This window comes from Plectropomus leopardus, chromosome 13, assembly GCF_026936395.1.
Source record: "Plectropomus leopardus strain MGB_pleo_1.0 chromosome 13, ASM2693639v1, whole genome shotgun sequence".
NCBI classification, from domain to species: Eukaryota; Metazoa; Chordata; class Actinopteri; order Perciformes; family Serranidae; genus Plectropomus; species Plectropomus leopardus.
This window is the reverse complement of record NC_142188.1, coordinates 20,717,075-20,737,257: the sequence shown is the minus strand read 5'-3', so window position 1 is coordinate 20,737,257 and position 20,183 is coordinate 20,717,075. Positions and strand designations below refer to the sequence as shown.

General features: G+C 39.7%; 1 protein-coding gene across 3 annotated transcripts; it reads right to left on the bottom strand.

Moving 5' to 3' along the window:
* Nucleotides 1-126: 126 nt before the first annotated feature.
* tarbp1 (TAR (HIV-1) RNA binding protein 1) lies at nucleotides 127-19,905 on the bottom strand. Of its 3 annotated transcripts, none has more exons than XM_088086647.1 (29): nucleotides 18,786-19,898; nucleotides 17,647-17,744; nucleotides 17,490-17,559; nucleotides 15,899-16,053; nucleotides 15,324-15,376; nucleotides 15,114-15,211; nucleotides 14,896-15,031; nucleotides 14,728-14,824; nucleotides 13,665-13,754; nucleotides 13,398-13,545; nucleotides 13,050-13,316; nucleotides 11,456-11,550; nucleotides 11,205-11,363; nucleotides 10,866-11,089; nucleotides 10,527-10,770; nucleotides 9,650-9,838; nucleotides 9,356-9,555; nucleotides 9,204-9,275; nucleotides 8,950-9,070; nucleotides 7,936-8,046; nucleotides 7,649-7,798; nucleotides 7,468-7,554; nucleotides 7,168-7,373; nucleotides 6,990-7,071; nucleotides 6,144-6,315; nucleotides 5,588-5,773; nucleotides 4,806-4,930; nucleotides 2,757-2,893; nucleotides 127-866 (listed from the first exon to the last, which is right to left on the bottom strand). In XM_088086647.1, exons 1-29 carry the CDS (start codon nucleotides 19,699-19,701, stop codon nucleotides 683-685), a joined length of 4,872 nt encoding a protein of 1,623 aa, XP_087942773.1. In that variant the 5' UTR covers nucleotides 19,702-19,898; the 3' UTR covers nucleotides 127-682. The 3 variants fall into 3 exon arrangements, with proteins under 3 accessions (XP_087942773.1, XP_042357797.2, XP_042357798.2); XM_042501863.2 differs by having other exon boundaries at nucleotides 11,456-11,553; nucleotides 18,786-19,897; XM_042501864.2 differs by lacking the exons at nucleotides 127-866; nucleotides 2,757-2,893; nucleotides 4,806-4,930 and having other exon boundaries at nucleotides 5,650-5,786; nucleotides 11,456-11,553; nucleotides 18,786-19,905.
* Between the last annotated feature and the right edge of the window lie 278 nt (nucleotides 19,906-20,183).

Sequence of the window (20,183 nt, the reverse complement as noted above, 5' to 3'; positions counted from 1 at the left end):
TCCTTTATTTTACGGGAGGGAGGATGCAGGAACACCTGTATCTTATTTAACCCCTTCAGTGCCTCTATTCTTTATGCAATCTCTGCCCATAATAAAGAAAAAAAAGAAAAATTAAAAAAACGTGTATGTAAATAGATAATAATGTCATTGTTTTATTTATTCAACAGTTTAAAAAGTCAGTTATTTTAAACCCTAAACTTCTATAAAACATTTCAAAACATAATTATGCTATAACAAAAGCATAATTTATACTTTACGTATAATAGTTTCCTGGGTATAGACATTATAGTCCAGTCCTGGTGCCATGAGGAAAAAACTAATTGCTCACATAAACAAGACACTTCCCCCTCAAAGGGGAAATTTTCCATTAATGCTTGTGCGCTGCCAACACTGAGATTGCCTCCATTAATATAACAACACGCCCAGTGGAATATTTAGATGTAATAACCAGAGTCGATCCCTATTCATGACTCTCATTAAGGCACAAGAGCTCACTGATGACTGCTGACCACATTAAAACCTCAGAGGATGGAGTCGTCAGACAGAACATTAAGATCCTTTAGGTCCTGTAGGGAGCGTCCTCATGTCCCCTGAGATGCTTTTCACAGCAGAGAGTCGGAGGTAAGGACATCATCTTCAGGACAGATGACCCGTCCAGAGGGCTGTCTTGCTGGTATCCTCTTCACTTTTCAGGTTTTGAGCTGACTTCAGCGGAGCAAGAGGTCAGATGTTGTCGTGTATATTCCCAAATCAGCAGGGCGGCACTCACATGCACATTGAGTGACCGGGTGACCCCTTGTTGAGGGATCTCCACACACACATCAAACATTTGAAGTAAATTGGCAGGGATACCTTCACGTTCATTGCTGTATGATGGAAATTAGAAGAATGATAAAGTTATTTAGCGTTTATATGCAATATCTATATTTTTAAAGACATAATTAAATACATGTTTTTATCATTCCTGTGTATGTACAATGAATATATAGTTAGTCAGCAGCTAGTTCACTTGGCTTAGTTTACCTTTTTTGTTTAACACTTTTTTTAAGTGAGCTTTAGAGGTGCTGGTAGGTGTTTTACTTATAGGCGTTATACAGAATTTACCCCAGTTTTCAGCCTTTATTGTAAGCAAAGCTAACAGGCTGCTGGCTCAAGCAATACATTTATTGTACAGACACAAGAGTGGCATCAATCTTTTAAACCTACTGTCAGCAAGAGCAAAGTGTCGTTTTCAAAATATTAAACTACTCTTTTGAATTTAACTTTTATTCTTCCCAGGGAGAAAAGAGACTTCACAGGGATATAACCAAACCAACTGATATTCACACTAAGGGTTACTCAAAATGTCTTTACAATAGCAGGGACACAAAAAAAGTAAAACAAGTTACTCCCACTTAAACTGTTTTTTGAACCAGGCTGCAAATATGTTTATTTCTGCTGTAAAATTGGACATTTTAGCATTGCGATCTATCTGGATTGACTAGCTTCTGGAGCCAGCCTCAAGTGGCCAATTGAGGAAGTACAGTTTTTTGGCACCTCCACCTTGGCTTATTTTTTCAGCTCTGGGGGTCGCCACTTGATTTCACTGCACAACTTGTACTGGAATTTGCATCCTGACAGCAATTATGCAACACTGACTTCCTGATATCGCAGATATACCATTAAACACCCTGATGTATTTCACAAACACCACAATCTACATTTTTTTTGCGGCTGGATGTTTTTAATCTGAGCATTTATTTGGTTTAATGATGCCATCCAGTTGATTTAATTTAAAAACCCTTAGCATGAGCAGCCAATTTAATCTTGCATCATTTTCACAATTATGTGGAACAAGCTTTTCATACAGATGAGTCACGAGCTCAAGTCCAAGAGCAATTCAAACTGTAATCAACTGAGTATATACTGCCATCCAGCAATATGGGCCATGCAAAGCAAACATAAAGAGCTAATGAGTTTGGCGTTCAATGAGTCCACGGAGGGTGCCACACAGTCAGAACGCCGGATTTGATGTGCTACATTTATAGTGAGTGCAACTGGGTGAGATAATGGCGACCTGATGAGAGATTAGAGCCGGGCCATGCTGTGCCGGGGAGAACACAGCTGTGAGGGAGCACTCAAGATTCAGCTCACACGGCGGGTGTTTAAGCCAACAGCTCTGCTCGCACCTCTGTGACTGAACAGGGTAAAAGGAAACAGGACACCTACACAGACATGATAAATATTAATCTCTCCCTCTCTGCCTGGCCAGCTGCACCGCTGCAGTGCACACTCAGAGATGAGATTTTATCATGATACTGTTGCAAATTGCACAAGCTCATAATTACAGTCATGTTCACTTCTGAGTCTCCACAAATGGTTTCATTAAAGTGTTTTTTTGTGTCCCAGCTGATGAAAGCCACAGGGCAAACTCACAACTTGAACGACACTAGATGAAGGTTAAAGTTTTTTTGCTGCTGTCACCACACTGCTATTATTGGTTTGTGTATTTTTTTTCCTGTGTTCTCCTCCTCAGGGAGAGCCAATTACAGTCAAGCATGCCCTGACAGGTACACCATGGAGAGGAGAGGCGTAGGCCCTGCGGGTAAATGCACTAAACCTGAGAGATAACATTAAATAGCCTCGTCAGCTCACACCTTTATCTATGTGAGGCCACGGGGGCATGGGAAGACTGGGGCGTGCATGCATTCATGCACAACTGGCTGTGTGTATCTTAGCAAAGTGATGGAAAAAATAGTATTTTAATGGTGTCATACCCGAGGAGCAGCAGGGTCTTCTCAGGGAACTGGTAGTCCTGGAGGCTCTGACTGTTGGCTGTCTGCTCCACTCCAACAATACAGTACCCCTCACTCTTCTTTACCTGCAGGAAGTCAGCCAGCTCCACTGGCTTCACCTGATGGACACACACAGTTTATCTTAAAGATGACATAAATAAATAATTCAAACAATCAAAGTCAAACAAAACAGTCAATGTACTTTTAAAAGTGTGGTTACATACAGAATCATTACAGTGGGCCATACATAATATGTCCTACATGGAAATATACTACAGGCTGTGGCATTGTCATATATGGCATTGTAATATATATCAGATATATCACCTTCTCTGCTTCATCACCAATCACCGGAGGCCCCACCTTTACTATCATGATATCATGATTATAAATCACATTATCATGATATTTTTACTTATGCTGAGTATTGCAAAAACATACAGTATATTGCAATAAACTGATTTATTACCTTTTTTAAACTTCAAATTATGTCCACAAAGGAAAACTTTGTCAACATTTGTTATCCAACAAGATAAAGTTTTTGTTATGTTTACTTCAGTCATTTTTATTGCAGCAACATGCATCTAGTGGATTGAAAAAGCTATTGATTTTATTATTCTAGTGGGCTAACCACAAAGTATAATTTGTAATAATAATAATTTCTATAATTGAAAAAAATCAGTAACTGTGTATTATTATGATATTGCCAAGATAATGCCAAAGAAATTGCAATACTATGCTAGATCAATTTTTTTTCTCTCACCAATCTAGATTTGACGCTGCACCAGGGTTTCAGCAGGTTTCGATGAGCCAGATTTAAGACCCTATTTTTTAATTGTTTAAATTGAAAATTCTGATTTATTTCTTAACATTTGTTTTTGGTTTACTGCCCTTTTCCATCTCAACAGACATCGCAATTTCCTCAAAAATTAGAAAAAAAGAAACAGCACCTAGTACTCAGGTAAAAGAAGCATGTAGCATCCACCACTTCTAAATGAGATTGAAGACTGAGGAGGCCGCTTCCAAATATGCACCTCTTTAAACCTTGATATGTTAAAATGAACTAGAAATTTTCTAAATCAGATTTAGTTACTGAAACCATTATATCACAAAGACAAATTATTGGCAACACTTTACAATAACCATCATTAATTAATGGTAAATTGACAGTTAAACATTAGTTGACAGTTCTTTCACTATGAGAAATAATTAAATTATACTAAGATTTACTTATTACTATTAATGCTATAATTCATGGTATTTTAACAGTTTATTGTTATAAAAATTAAATATCAAATATAACATTTTAAATACTGTATAAGATATCACAGTTAATAATCTGTTTGTAAACTGTTTACAAAAATTATTTAGGTGGTCATTACATGGTTGCAGTATTTATACATTAGATACATGAAGAATAGATACACAGTATCTATTCACCATATAACACATTATAATCATTGCTTGCAACTTTACAAAAGCCATTCAAATAATGTTTATAGACGGTTTACAAACCAATTAACGGTTAACAAATATCCATATAGTGTATAAAATGTTATAATCTGTGCAACAACAAACTGTTAAAGTTCCATAAATTGCAGCATTACTAATAATTAGCAAATACAGTCAATTATCATTTCATTGTTTCTTAACAGTAAAATATTTAGTAACTAAAGTTTAATTATCTGTCAGTTCACCATTTATTAATGGTGGTTACAATAAAGAATGATGAAGTTATCTTAAAATTTGGAGAAATGTGTTTTAGTTTTTTAGCTGATTTTTTTGGTTGCAACAGCACAGAAAGCCATCAGGAGAACTACAGTTTACTGCCTCATTGGCTTCGGCATCCATCTGTTCTGGCCGCTGTGTGCCGTCGACGTTGATCTTGACTGAGATCAATCTAACCCCAAGCTAACCAGGTCAAATTACACAGTTCTCAGGTCAATACTCCACTAGGGGAAGGCTGTCTTAAAGACAGAGTACAAATCATGATCACCAGAGCGAAATATGAGTTTGTTTTATGCATTTTACCTCTAAGAGAGGAAGCCACAGCTCAGAGGAGACGCTCAGGGACTGAAAGTGTTTGTCACTGACGTGCCGGAGGCTGTCCAGAACCAGAGCGCTGGCACCAAAGATCTCACAGGTCCTGCACAGACCTGGAGCAACAACAAATAAACAGATGAGGACAAAGTCTAAATGTGACACCCATCTAAATATAAACTGTTACTTGTCACAATATCAACATGTGGTTAAAAAAAATGCTTTCTTTTTTTTTTTTTTTTAACACAAGCTGTGGCAGTGATAAGTCAGCAAAAAATTGCTATCGGGGCATCATCATGGGCACACAGATACAAAAAGCTACACCTGTGATGGCAATTGAGAGGACAATTTCAAGTAAAACATTTACAGAAAGGCCAAGCTAATGTTCTTGCTTACAACATCCAGTATCAATATTGGTTTTAAAAATGGGTCTTTTCCTCCATAAACACATTCTGATTGATTCAGCCCCTTATCATCTGAGACAAAAGCACTGGAGTGCCCTTTCAGAGAACATAAAATAGGAGTGCCTGTGGAGCTGGGCATTCCCTGTCTAAACTCTGATAAGAGGGCTCGAGTGACTGGTTTTAATGACAGCTGTGTTTGACCTTTTTGCCAACATTATCATTGTGAAACCAAACAAAAGACTGTAATTCTGGTTCTTCGCAATATTACACAAATCAAGGAGAAACTTTCTAACATTTTAAATCATTTCCTGCTGATGAAGAGGTATAATAAAAATGTAAAATAATCTAATTAGTCATGCTGCTCCTGACCTCCTAAATTGGTGGGCTTGTCGATAAGCGAGGCTACCACCAGCAGAGCGCTGTGCAGTTTGCCCAGGCGAGCAGCCCTCTGATGTGGAACGAGCTGAAGTTCAGGCTCCTGCTCCTGGATCCCCAACCGCCAGGGAGTGATCTTCTTCTGCACCTCTGCCCAGCGCTCCTCCTTATTCTGTTCACCTGGGAGATAAACCTTTTAACACATTTTCATGGTGAAAATTTCTAAACTTTTCCATGACTTTTCATGGACTCATAATACAATTTTCATGACCACTGACGTTGTATGACACAAAGAGAATTGTGTGATACACTTTACTTCTAATGTTAATTATATCATTATGGGCTGTCCACAGACAAGGAGCAGCAGAGCTCCCAGAGTAGGGGAGTGACACTAACTAATTTTTATCCCAAATATGATCAATATTTCTGTATAAATCTCATACCAAAAAGCATTTACTTTTGGATAGGCTTATGATAATAATGAAAATAAACATGAAGTGAAATGTTCACATTGTCCCCTGCCCTATGCTTATGTGAGGTGCAGCTATACCTTTGTCTTGCTGGATCCAGTCTCCAGGCTGGAGCAGGCTCAGGTCAGGAGCAGGATTTCTCAGAGGAAAAGATGGACTTTCAGAGAAACACGACAATATCTCAAACTTCCAGGGTGGAATCCACTCATCATCCACCAACTCTGACAGACTGGGGAAAGTATAGAATATGGTCTGGGATAACAAAGACAGAAAACATGTTAGTACACCATGTTGCTGTACTTGAGAAGCCTTCATCTGTTCAGTAAAAACATATTTCAAAACTTTTCCAGGACCCCAAACATTTCCCAACATTTTTTTCTTGCCCTACTTGTCTGATGTTTTTTAAACGTATACGATTGAAGCTCTATTAAAAAAAAAAATTCAGCATTCTACTTGATGTTTTCAAGGATCGTTGGAAATTTGAAAATCCAACAATATTTGTTCTTACAGTTTCTGGCTGTAATAAATAATAATAAAGAACACATGCTTTCCAAACGTGTTTTCTAAAAACAGAAAAAAGTTTAGTTAAGAAAAAAGTTTAGGTTTTCTGTTAAAAAAAAAGAAAAAACAGAATGTGGGGAGAAAAATGAAGAAACCACATGATGATCAAATAAAAACAACCTAAACATTGTCACAATTCGACACATTTTAAAGCTACATTATGTTGTCAGCTACAGACAATAAATTCACTGTTATGTTACTTTAATGTCATTTAATTTATTACACACAACATGTTTCCATGATTTTCCCAAAACTTTCAATGATTTTTACTACTTCCATTACTTTTAGGCCTGAGAAATGTGACTATCAAATTCCCTGACCCTTCCAGGTTTTCAATGAATGTGGGAAGCCTGATATTAGCACACCTCAACACTGTAATCCCTGATTGGATGAAAGGCACCAAAGAAGAAGTGCTCCTGAATCCTCGTCCAGTTCTTGTTGGCATTTCTAAATGGTGAGACAGCAAATACACACTCAAATAAATACATGAGCATACGATAGTAAACTGTTTTTTTGCAATCACTGTCGCTGTTCTCCTCTCACCCGGTGCTCTGCATCGCCTCAGCCTGGTTCAGACAGGCCTTGATCACTGTGGACACCCCTCCAAAACCATCGGCCCCTTCCTCTGCCCGGCCCCCAGCCAAGCCCCACACCCTCTTTAGAGCCAGTAAGGCATACAGACGCACGCTGAAGTTATGGTTGAAGCACCACTGCAGGATGATGTCCAGCGCTTTACGCAGGTGCGCAGCCTTAAACACAAAGGGAGTGAGATCATAGAGCTACAGAGAGGCGATGAAAGAAGAAAGGTGAGTGAGCGGAGAAAAAAAACATCAAAGGCCTCACCTCATCCTTCAGATTAGGAAGGATGACACTGAAATGCACCAGGACTGACAAGAAGGTGCAGACGCTTGTTTTGGTCTTTTCATGATCCTGTAGAGCAAACACAGATGTTGATCAATAATTTAACTATTTTACTCATCATGCAGTATTTTCTGGTAGGCTGGTATTCAGAGTGCAAGCTCACCCTGTAGAAGCAGGCCCAAAAGCTGTCCATGTGTTGTGGATACCGCACGAGAATCAGAATCATCATCCACTCGATCAGGTACTTGACTGAGGCCTGGTTGCTGCAGAATCCAGCTTCAAACACACAGTTGAGTACAGTGGAGACAAACTCCTGCATGCACGCGCACACAGACACACAGGCGCGCGCACACACACACACACACACACACACACACACACACACACACAGAATTAGTGTCTGAGTGGCTATTTCCTGTGTGATTTTATGTATGAGTGTAATTGTCTTACCTCTCTGAGTTTGGGCAGCAACAGCAGCAGCGTTTGCCACACTCTGTTCTTGACACGATGTTGCAGGGAGTTGCTATAGTAACGCACTTTTGACTTTGATATGTCATTATCCTGGAGAGATGGGATGAAAGGAGATAATGGAAAATTGTGTTAAGTGTTGTTAAATTAGCCGTAACTGATGCTTCAGTTATTATTTTAATGAAAAAATGCTGAGCGTAATTCATAAAATCATATCACAAAAACGCAGTACAAACAAATGACATATTGTGAGAATGTTACAGAAGAGCCTGAGATGGTTTTTAGCTTGCAATTTGAAATGTCATCATTAACATATCTGCAAACTATTCACCGCTATACAAAAATCAAAATACATGGGACATAAATCCTTAAAAGTGATCTTAGAGTTTGACTAGTTGTTCTTGTTTAGTGTTCGGAGGAATTGTGTCATTATGATATGATCATATTGAAATTTAATTTTACAAAATTGTGGTTAAATTTAGGATTTCCAGCATGGTGAAAATTCATTTTTTTTTTCAAAAATGACATTATTTCACTGGATCCCAATCTGTGGGTCCCAACCCCCAGTATGGGCTGTAAGACCTTTTTGATTTTAAGGAGTGTAAGAAAACTAAAAAACAACAAAAAAAAAATGTCTTGTATCTTAGATCTGATATAATATTCACAGAAAATAAACTTCTCAAAATTCATCCAAAACACTTGCCTTACACAAACTTTCTGCAGATGTTGCATTCAGTATTTGGGTTAAATGTACAGTTGATCAGTTCTGCACTGTGACTGTTATTCATTGAACACAATTTGAAATATGCGGTAAATATGTTCCTTAGCAAAGGGGTCCCTCAAGGAACCACTGCATTACTTCATTTGTTATTATTTTTGCATTTATTTACCACATCACACTGTATTAAGATATTGGGAAAAATACTTCTGTTGATAAATAATTTTGTGACACTCGTTTCAACTGTATCACTACGCCCAAACTAATCAATTGCTCACCCTTTTTAACAAATCCATAACTAATTCTTCCATCAGTCTTTCATGCTGCAGATTAGAGGAATCCAGGCGGCTGAGGAAAGCGAGTACACATGTGCGGGGCAGCTGGTCATCCCTGTTATCACTGGAAAATAAAAGTAAAAGTTTCAGTGTGAAAACATCTGCACCGCAGGAGAGACCTCTACTGGTACTATTTTAAATCACAGCCATACAGGAGAGTTTGGCCACAAATTGCAACAGAGAAAACTGCAGCTCACCTTGTAACTGCAACATTGGCAGCACACTCTTCACCAAGTTGCTCCACGTATGTTTGGACATCCTGGATGAGCCTTTGGAAAAGAGCAAACAAAACAGTTAAAAAAAACTGTGAAAGAATTAAAAAACTCACACTAATGCTGTTAAGAGTTACCGTTGATCTCGTCTGAACACTGGTCCATACACACAAGCCTCAGCGAGGATGTTGATGTGGCTGAAAACACTAGAAAACACGGTGCTGGCTGTGTCACCGCTGCCTCGGTCTGTGGGCAGCCATGTGTGACAGCAGTGTTGAAGCAGCACACCGAACACTCCGCTCTTTGACTGAGACAGCTCCATCAGCTCAGTGGCAATCTAAAAACAATCACACCACATAAATACATTCAACACCACACAGAAAACCACCACTCTCCTTCTTCTCAAAGTCAACCAGCCTGATTTTATTCACCTGTTTCAAGGTGGCCAAAAGTGTCGGAGCAGAAGTGTGTGTCAGCTCGAGCAGTTTACTGTGGAAGGCCATGGAGACGAAGCCTTTCAGGGCCGGCCAGAAGTCATGGGCGGCGTTGCTCAGCCCCTGTACCAGCTCCCAGCTCACTGTCACAGCCTCCACACACAGGGCCTCCTCATGAAGCAATAACTGGGAACCAAACCAGAAGCACACTTTATCACATATTACTTTAGTTTTTCTAACAAATTCTTTATCCTATAACTGCAAGTAATTCTTTGTTATTTGTAATGTTTACTGTAATGGATCTTTAAGCATTTAAAAAATGTATATTAATTGCGTCTGGATGATGTGAACTGCATATATTCTTATCTTCACTTGGAGAAAAATGTTAACTTTGGACACTTGTTCCAGTTAGCTCGGGCTGTACTAACCCCTGCTCTTGCCTTACAAGGAGTCAATGCACAAACCCGCTATTTATAAATATCCCATTGAAAGAGACTATCACTCTAGCCTGCTCTTTTTTGTTCAAGAAAGTAAACTGACAGTAAATCGAGTGCAGACCTTTGAACAAGGAAGTACAGCAAGTGCTGCTGGACGGAGCAGCAAGGGACAACAGCCCCGCCCACATGCAAGAGTACTGTTTGCAAATGAAAGCTTAACAGATCTAGGATCTAGTTACCTGTCTGCTGATTTTAATTTTGGTTTCAAAGGTACTACACTAAAAGCCTTTGATGGAAAAGCAGCTAAAAATACACATTTTGTCTTATCTGTAGTGCTACTTATTAACCTAGACTGTTTTAGTGTGAGTTTCCGAGTGTTGAGGATATTGGGGTGAACTGTCCCTTTAAATTTGACCTGTGAACGTATTGAGACTTACTTGTGGCAACACTGTCTCCATAAAGCTGAGCACAGGCAGCACCAGGTCACTGGGCAGCAGAGCCAGGGCCTCCACACTGCAGCTCAGAGCGGCCTTAAGAGTCTCAGATGCTTTGAAAATCTGTACGGACTCAGGAATCCCAACAGCTTTAATCAGGAAGCTCAGACAAATCCATTGGTCCCGCATAAAGTTGGCAGCAATGCGTCCCCAGTTCTTCAGCTGACGACCCTGCACTCCCACATCACTAAAGAAAAAAATTATTGCATCTTATCACTCCAGTCAGGTGCTTTTATTCATCATTAATTATAAGACATAGTAATCTGTGCAGACTTCACTGACCTTGAACCGTCTCCTGTCTGTGGTTTTCCCAGGCATTTATTAAGGTTTCCTAAAGAGGACTGACTTTGGGAAGAAGCTGACTCTTGATTGTAGAAGTAGTCGTTCAGTGATTTCAGAGCAGAAATGGTGTCTGATCGGATGTCAGTCACTTCCAGCAGACCACACACCGTAGCCAGAGATGCCATCGCAACCGCTTTAGCCACCTGGCTTGCAAGTGAGAGGATCTGGCAATAAAATAAAATAAAGAGAAAAGAAAAGAAATAAAGTAAAATAAAAACAATCAGCATAGAATAATACAGCAGCCAAAGTGATTTAAGAAACTCCTGCTGAGCTTTTTACCAGCTGGCTTGGTTCTTGTAAGACCTTCAGACTGTACTTGATGAGTTTGGGGAAATAGGTCTGCTGCATTTTACTGTGATGCTGTGGAGTAGAACTGTACATGACCACCAGCTGCCTCAGGAAACTCAGATACAACTCAGCCCGCTCCACATCAAACAGCTAAAAAGAAAACAGCACATGTTCAGTCAGAGGTGGCCACCAGGGGGAATTTATGCTAACTGAAGTGACAGTGACTTGTTGTCTTCTCTTACCTCCTGCAGCTCACCGCATAGCCGCCTCAAAATAAACTCCTGGATTGAATCAACGTGTTTAAAAATGAGCCTCTCCATGGCAACCATCACATTATCTACTGTCAAAAGTAGAATGAGAAGAGTTAAATGTCACACACTCGTGAGTCACTTAAAATATAAGCCATGACAGGAAATACTATAAGCGCACTATACTTTATACTATGAGAGGCAATCAAGAAAATGACATTTTTCTATATGCACATACGTTTCTCTGTCCCTGTGGACATTTGCAGAATTAAAGGGATGGTTTGAATCTTTTGAAGTGGGGTTGCATGAGGTAATTATCCATAGCTGATGTGTTATTTTAAGTACATGGCAGTCGGCACACACCCAGTTTGGAGAAGCAGGGTGGAGTACTTCTGTGGAAGCTAAGCAAGATACCGCTGTGAAAGGAGGCAGACACAATGTATTTTGGCCTCCTAAAAAAAGTCCCACCTAAAAGAGTAAATAAAAGTATAAGTGTGCACAACATTTAGAATATTTTCACCACTTTAATTTGCCACCAGACAGCGATTTCTGACTGGCAACTAAACCATTAAATCACTCTCATGAAGCCAGACTCCACTGAGGAAAACAGTTATTTTACATCACAGAGCTGCTGGTTTTCTGCTGCATTGTTTGGTTAGTTTGTTTGTATTATTGTGTAACTTTGGTATTTAAAAAGGTTTGTTAGGATACACCAAAATTAGGAAAAAACAAACTAACCAACTGAAGAAGGCAGTGGTAGACCTGCACCTCCTGTGTTCAGCGATGTTAAATCACTGTTTTTGTCAGTGGACTCTGGTGGCTTTGATTAGAGCACAGATGAGTAATTGAAGCCATTAACAACTTCCTTGTAAGACAGTCTGTCCCTGGAAAGGTATATATTACATAAACCTTAACTGATATTAATTTTTTTAGGAGGCTATAATATGTTTTACTGCAGCAATACATTGCTTCGCTTCCGTGGGGGCACTCCCCTCTGCTTCTCCAAACCGGGGGCGCACACACCAACATCTACTGTATATTATACACTGACTATGGAGTACCCCATACAAACCCACTCCAAAATATTCTGACTATCCCTTCTTAACTTCTGAGGGCAAAGATGTGTTATCACTTAAAATTATAACTGAATGGGGCGTCCAGTGGCTTAGTGGATTGACGCCCCATGTATAATGGCACTGCTGTGCCGCAGCGGTCGCGGGTTCAAGTCCGGCTCGCGGCCCTTTGCTGCATGTCGTCCCCTCTCTCTCCCCCTTTCGCACTGCTGATCTGTCCTATCTAATAAAGGCAAAAATGCCAAAAAAAAAAAAAATAAAAAAATTATAACTGAATAACTTGTTGATCAGACATTCGGGCAGCTAGCTGGCTGTCCAAATGTTGTAAAAGTCTTTTGGCTAAATTCTGCAAAGAACCAATTGCTGTGTGAAACTGAATAAGAAATATAGTTGGAGAGAGAGACATAACGATTTGTTCACTGCATGAATGCACCAATCCATCCACTGTACCTAGTGCATATGCATGAGGGTGAACTTGACAGCTATAATGATGAGTCAGTGTTGTCATTACAAACCTTGCTCCTCTCCAGCATGCTGACAGCTTGGTGTTTCTCCAAGCTGGAGCAGTCGGAGCACGAGCTGCAGGCTCTTGTCACTCTTGCGCAGAGGCAAGTAGATGTTGGTGCTGACTCTGCTCAGGGTGTCCAGCAGCGGAGACAGTAACATCTCCAGAGTGTTACCGACCTCTGCTCCGAGTTGATTCCTCTCCATGTCCACAAACAGCAGAATGGCACGGGCCAACTTATCGGCCTCTCTGGAGTCGGGTAACCTCTCAGTGTGACCTGAGGAGCAGAGAAACTAACATATCTTGTCTCCAGATAAAATCAGTCACGTTATCTATGACCGTCTCACTTCAGACTTACCCGTGCTGGCTGGGACTCGGAGAAAGCTGTGTATCTCACTTTGAATGTAGCCTTTTACAGATTCTTGCTTTGTGGAAGCATCAGTACAATTTCCATCCATAATCCTCAGCTTGAAACGGCCTTCGTTTTCCAACAGCCAGGCACACACCTGCAGCAATGTCATAAATATGCAGGGTGGCAATTAGTCCATCATACAACTTCCATAAAGTGTCATTTTAACATTTTACTTTTATGAGTGTTGCTTAAAATGTCTCTGTTACAGCGTACCTGATTCCATATCTGCGTCCCTCTACGCAGTGACTCGTCTGCACGAAAATCCATCAGGAAACTAAAAACATCATCGAGGGTCACTGCGCTCTGAAATGAGATATTTCAATTACGCAGCTCACTAACTTTAAAGCTGTGTATGAAAGCACATGGGTTGGCCAAAATAACAGAAATGTCACGATGCAGCACAACAACACTACAGTAAGTTCCAGTGTTTGCTTTTTGGAGACTGTCATTGACTTTAATTTAACATGAAATTGAATTTTGATGCTGTAGTTTTTGGTGTTGCTGTGCAAATATACTAAGTGTTATTCAGTCATTTCTGTGGAAATTTGACAGGGTTCTCCCGCCTTCCTGAACATCAAATTCAAGAAATTTTCAAGAACTTTCCTTAACCAAATCCCTAAAATTCAAGTCTATCACAGCACAGTCTGAAGCAGATTTACTTAAAATTAGCTTTCTTGCCTGCTTGCAACTGCATCATTCAACGTCAATCACTCATGCATGAGCATGACCTTCACACTTTCTCAGGCAGGTTGCGTGTGAAACAATGACGTAATTGGTGTTGTCAAAAACATTGATTCTTACATATCCATTTTGAACATTTGATATCAATTTGCTATACCAGCAGATTTTCTCGTTCTCACTTACTGTTGTTTACCAAAATCGGACCACAAAACGGACAAAACTTTCAATGACAAATGTTGATTTATGTATTTTTTCAAAAGAACTTGGCACACCCCCCCAATCTACAAACTTTCATGGGAACCCTTATTTGATAAGGTAAAACTAGCAATTTAATTTTTTTGGTACACAAATGACTTAAATGATTAAACATAAAAAATGTTATTAATTGATTTTCAGTTGATTAATATAAATTAACTGTTAAACATTTATTTATTCTGTATTATTGCAAAAGCACCTCTGTGTTCATAACTTGACCCTCACGACTGCTCACCAAAAGAAACTTGACAGCATATTCACTTAAAACAAAAATATTCTGGAAGCTGTCAAAGAAAAATTTTAGGAGCTCTGATCAAAAATATGTTTGCAGGTGTCTTACCACTTCTGTGAGACTGAGGGCGCTCTTCAGCAGGAAGCACTGAGAGGCACCTCTCAGCAGGACCTGATGAGTGATCATGGTGCAGCGCAGCACCTCTCTGAAAAACACAGCAGATAAAATGAGCTGTCATACGACACAGTCTGTCTAACTGTGACCATGATGAGGTACCTGAGAGCAGTGAGCCCCTCGACCCCCAGCAGTGGACTCGGGGGGAGTTTGGATAGAGCCTGGGTGAGGAAGAGGAGGGGTACCGCACACCAGTGCTTGCTGCACAGATGCTGAATCATCTGCAGCAATATTCTGCCTATAAAACAAACACAATGGTTTTAGCGTTTTAACCATGAAAGTCAACAGACATATTTTGTGTGACATCCGTTCCTCTGTACCTCTGTGCTCGGATGGTAAGCTGCTGAAGAAGGTGGTCATGAAGACTTGGAGTTTAGCCCCGAGATCAGGACATTCTCCTACACTCTGCCCAACTGACCTACATGTGGACAGACGGAGGGTTAATGAGGCCTGGTGCAGAAAACACTGATTAAGTTGTAATTCCTGTCTTTATTTATCAGCTAGTTTGTGTTTTCATTTTAAACCCTCACCTTTGGAAGAGTGAAGATTCAGACAGAACATCCATAAAAGGGCCAACAATAAACTGGGAGGCAAAAAACAGAAGAGGAAACATTAACCAAAAAGCAAAAGCAAAAAGATTTGATTTCTTTCGAAAACATGGGGAGAGGGCAACAAGCAACCTAACAAGACACGGCCCAAACATTCGCAGAAAAAATTGGTGACATTTTTTTTATGAAACATTAAGCAAAAAAAAAAAAAAAAGTAAAAATAAAAAAGCTAAAAAAAAAAAGGTGCTGAAGTTAAAAACGTGTATATTTATTTTTAAGTATTCTATTTTTCCTTTTTTTGTACTATAATTTTAAATATAAAATATAATAAGTAGAAATATAGTTTTATGGACATTTCCCCTTTTATTAATTTCTAATAAAAAACTTTTTTTTTAGTGATTTGTGGGACATTTCTGGCCAAGCTGGTCATTGCTTTTTCCCCCCATGATTTCAAAAGAAATCAAACCTATATGCTCAGTTCTCAAAGGGTCAAATAGCTTGTGAAATTTAATGAATGAGCCTAAATCACACTGAATATATTTCGTGTGAACCTGCACCTGAGAAAAGGCCAAAGAAAAAGCTGGCTGCTGGAGGACCTGCAGCTCGAGCAGATGACACACTCCCTCTCTCATTAAGGATTTATTCTCACTGTGGAACATGCGCTGGTAAACACACAGCAGCCAGGAGGGGTGGAAGAGGACTTCACCTGAAGCTGCAACACAGACAGAGAGCTCAAAAAAGGCACAAACTACCAGGTTGGCACTGCAACATAACATTTTTTCCATTGAATTTCGATCTGTATCTTTATTGTATTTTCAAGCGAATAAAAACAAGAAATTATTTCATATAAAGCAGGTAAAAGTGCTATATAAATACTGCGACAGTTTTAAAACACTCAATCCACAGAGAAATGCACACAGTTCGTATTGAAAACTGTGCTTTTAAACGTTAGGACTTCTGTTAAGTTGTGATGTCACAACTATACCATACATATCATTTCAAACTTGAAATGTAAACATTTCAAATTGGTCCTTTTGTTTTTCCTGCTGGAATGTTTTAAAGTGTATGTGAATGACATCAGCTAACAGGAAGTTAACATGCACCCAAGCAATGATGTTCCTGTGAAACGATCTGTACAGGCTGAGTGCTGTTACAGTTATCCCCTGGCTGAAATGACGGTGCAGACGCAGAAAGCACACACGTGGAAGACCCAGAAACACTCATCAGTCAAAGCAGACTGGGCTTTTTCAGGACTTAAAGAGACAGGCGCTAAAATGGAGCATTTTAGACAGAGGGATGAATATAGGAATATTCAGGCAGCCAGTGTGAGAAAGATAATATGTTGAGGTTGTTTGGTTTTTTTTACATTAACCCTCTGAGCCCGACGTAGTCGCTGGCGACTAAAATGTGTTCCACTTTAAGTAAAGGTTTTCTACAGCAAAAAAAGCTTGTACATAATACTTTTGGGTGATTTATCATTTAAGACCTGTACAATTCTATTTCTGTATTTTTTCTTTTGTCTTTATGGTCTCATAACTATTTGGACATTCAAGTGACATCACTGCAGCCCAAATATTTTGATAGCCATGGTTGTCCTGAAAAAAAAGATGTATATAACTTCATTTTGCCTTGAGAGACTGAGGTTTTAAGTGCATTATTACACAAAAAGTCCAGGCGAACCAAAACTAGGTAAAACCGGCTTAGGGCTCAGAGGGTAAAAGTGTGTAAACATGTTCAACTACAAACCAAAAATACAAATATGAACCTGATAATGAGCATAATATGGGACCTTTAAATAAGCTATCCATTTACTGTCCTAACTTGTTTCCTTTGATTTAACTGAAAACTTCTTACAAGTTGTTGCGATAAGATAAACAGATGTTTTAAATAGTCATCATCATCACTTCACCACCTTTGATTTATGGAGGACAGCGATCTTTGTCATTCAATTATTACGAAGTTTAGCAACAGCAGCATCACTACATCCAACTTACACCAAAACAATACCAGGAATGCCTGAGATTAAACATTTTTTTAAAATTATTTACTGAAAAGAGGTAGAGAAGACTGAAAAACTGTTTTTTTTTCCAAGCATTTGTCAAAAAACATACAAAACTAACTCCTATTTTCCCCCATTTCTATTCTTACCTTGACTATCTTTCACTGTTGTTTGAATCAACGTGTCTATTCTGTTTAAAACTGGCCGGACGACATGAATCTGCAGAAGAAAAAGACGCGGCAACATTACAAAGCTGTATCATGATGCCAACCTCTGAACTGACAAAGAACATGTGGGATTTTCTACCTGGTTCTCCTCCAGGGTCTCCATCACCAGAGCATAATCCTCCCAGAACTCTCGGAGCAACGTGCTGGTGTGAGAGGCCCATCTGAACAAGATCTCACCTGCAACAGTTTATAGAACAGGATGTAAACAAACCACACAAAACCAGTGAACTTAACCCTTCGGGCCTGCTTTAATATTACACGCACTCTTATCGTTCTGTACTCAACATGCGCCTTTTAAAGTCAAGCTTCAAAAAATATTATACATTGATATTATTTTTTACATTCACTGAGTTATTTTTTTGACCAACATCAGTCCAAATCATAAATATCAAATACTCATTTATTTTTGAAATGCCAGGTTTTTGTCATGATGTCTTTATGTTTTTAAATGAAAAAAAAAAAACACATTAAAAAAATGAATTATTTTCAGTATACTACATGCCAAGTAGATTGTTGTTTTATTAAACAACAAAGATTAAACAAAAATGCACTATCTTGCCAAAATGTATGCCATATGCATGAACATTAGGGATCGACCAAAAATAGTTTTTTTTTAATGCCGATTATTAGTAGTTAAAGAGATGGATAACCAATATTTGGAACCAATATGCATTCACAATAAAAATTAAAATCTTTCGGTCAGTATTTAGTATTTGGAATATAACTAACGCCAACACAAAACAATTGATTCTTCCATGCGTTTCGGCATCCAGACTTTTTCAAGAAGCGTCGTAGAATCAATTTTTTGTTTGTTTTTAAATCATGTTCTACTTTTTGAACCTACCAATTAAATAAAACCATTTTAATTTTATTCCTCAAGACAAGTACCTTGTTTCCTTCCTATCTTTAATATATACAGCAAGTTCCAAGCAACTTTTTTTATAAAGTCAAGTGAAAATTTAAATAAAAATGAATAAATAAAAACAGCTCCCCAAGGTTTTATAAAGTAAACATACTTCCTATGCTGACTTTTTTTTTTTTGCACTTTTGAATTAATTCATTTTTTTCAGCGATTATTAAAATAAAATGCCAATAGAAATACTCCTCCTGACCACAGCCAAAATGATTAAAAAATTATGAGTAAAAAGTGTGTAAAATGCGCCAAATAGTCCCTCAGGGTTAAAAATGGTACAGTGTCAGTAAATCTGAGCATCTTACCGTCCTCTAATGGACAGAGAGGACAGTCCACCCCCTCCTCCTCTGACAGGGACACGCACATTTTCAACAGGTACAACGCCCTTTTACGTGACACGCTGTCTCTGTGCGTCAGTCCATCCTGAACCATCCTCCAGAACTGAAGGGACAGACGAGGCTCACAGGTGGAGGAGGAAGAAGAGGAGGAAGAAGAGGAGGGTTTCAGCAGGTGGTCTGACAGGGCGGTCAGGCACAGCAGCGCCCGCTCGGTGACCACAGGTGAGCGGTCAGAGGCGTGCCAGCTGCACAGGTCATCCAGGATCAACCTGAGGATGCTTGTTGACCTCGCACCGCTGCAGGAGCTCAGGACAGTTAACAGAAGCCTGACTGTGATTTTAGAAACCAGAGCATCAGGGAGTGTTTTGATGCATGACAAGGCTGATGACACCGTGGAGAGCTGCTCATCCGCTGACAGAGGGGGTACAAGAGCAGCCATGATTTCAACTGCAACCTCCACACTGAGTCGTCCCGGAGCGTGAACCTCCTCCTCTGACAGCTTGAGCCACGGCAGGACAGACAGAGCCACTCGCCCCGGCACAGCCTCGTCACACAGCGGGACACAGATACTCACAAGTCTGCAGGCAGCAGCGGTGCTCTCCCTGCACCGCATGTCCCCACCGGCTTCTGCCGATATCCTGCAGAGCAGAGGCAGACACTGGCTCCAGATCACTGACTCAATCTTATCTTTGACAGAGTTTCTTTTCGCCGCTGAAAATGTAGTCGCGTCAGTCAAAAGCGGTGCCAGTCCTTCGATGAAGGCTGCCAGCGCCTCGACCCGCTCCGTCCCCGGCCACGAGTCACTCGGCCAGGCCAGAGACTCGAACAGCAGGTCGTGATCAGGAGAGCTGGACAACACCGCGTTTATTAAAACGGAGTACATTTTAGAGAGCTACTACACTGCTGACAAGCGAGCTAAAGATACTCCACAGCCGGCTCCTCTCACCGCGTCCATGAGCAGCACGTTTATCCAAACAGCGTAAACTTCCGCATACGTAATCTTAAAATCTCGCGAGAGGTGAAGGAGTACTACTCATGCAATACTAGTCAGTGCAAGGATATTGAAGTTGCTTTGCCCGTTGCCACTTGACAGGAGGCCAGGGGCCAGTTTATACATGAAAATAATATTTATGACATAAAATTAATGAACGAAGAAAATCATGTCGAACGTAAGAAAAGAGGCAGCACCGCTTTTGTTAACTATGCTCCAAAATAATGAAATACCCTGCCAAAAGCTATGAGAAGCAGGCTCTGTGAACAAAACAACTGAAATCCTATTTATTCAGTCTAGCTTTTAATGAATTAAATTATTGTAATTATTTTTTAAACAATTATTTTATTTTTACCATTCTTGCAGGTCTCTGT

Excerpts from the sequence above, each read along its gene's own strand:
- tarbp1 (XM_042501863.2), bottom strand. The coding sequence starts at position 19,701 with ATGTACTCCGTTTTAATAAACGCGGTGTTGTCCAGCTCTCCTGATCAC. Across the intron at positions 17,560-17,646 it reads AGACCCTGGAGGAGAACCAG|ATTCATGTCGTCCGGCCAGT; the intron begins GTAGAAAATCCC and ends TTTCTTCTGCAG. Across the intron at positions 7,374-7,467 it reads TTCCTAATCTGAAGGATGAG|GCTGCGCACCTGCGTAAAGC; the intron begins GTGAGGCCTTTG and ends TTTGTGTTTAAG.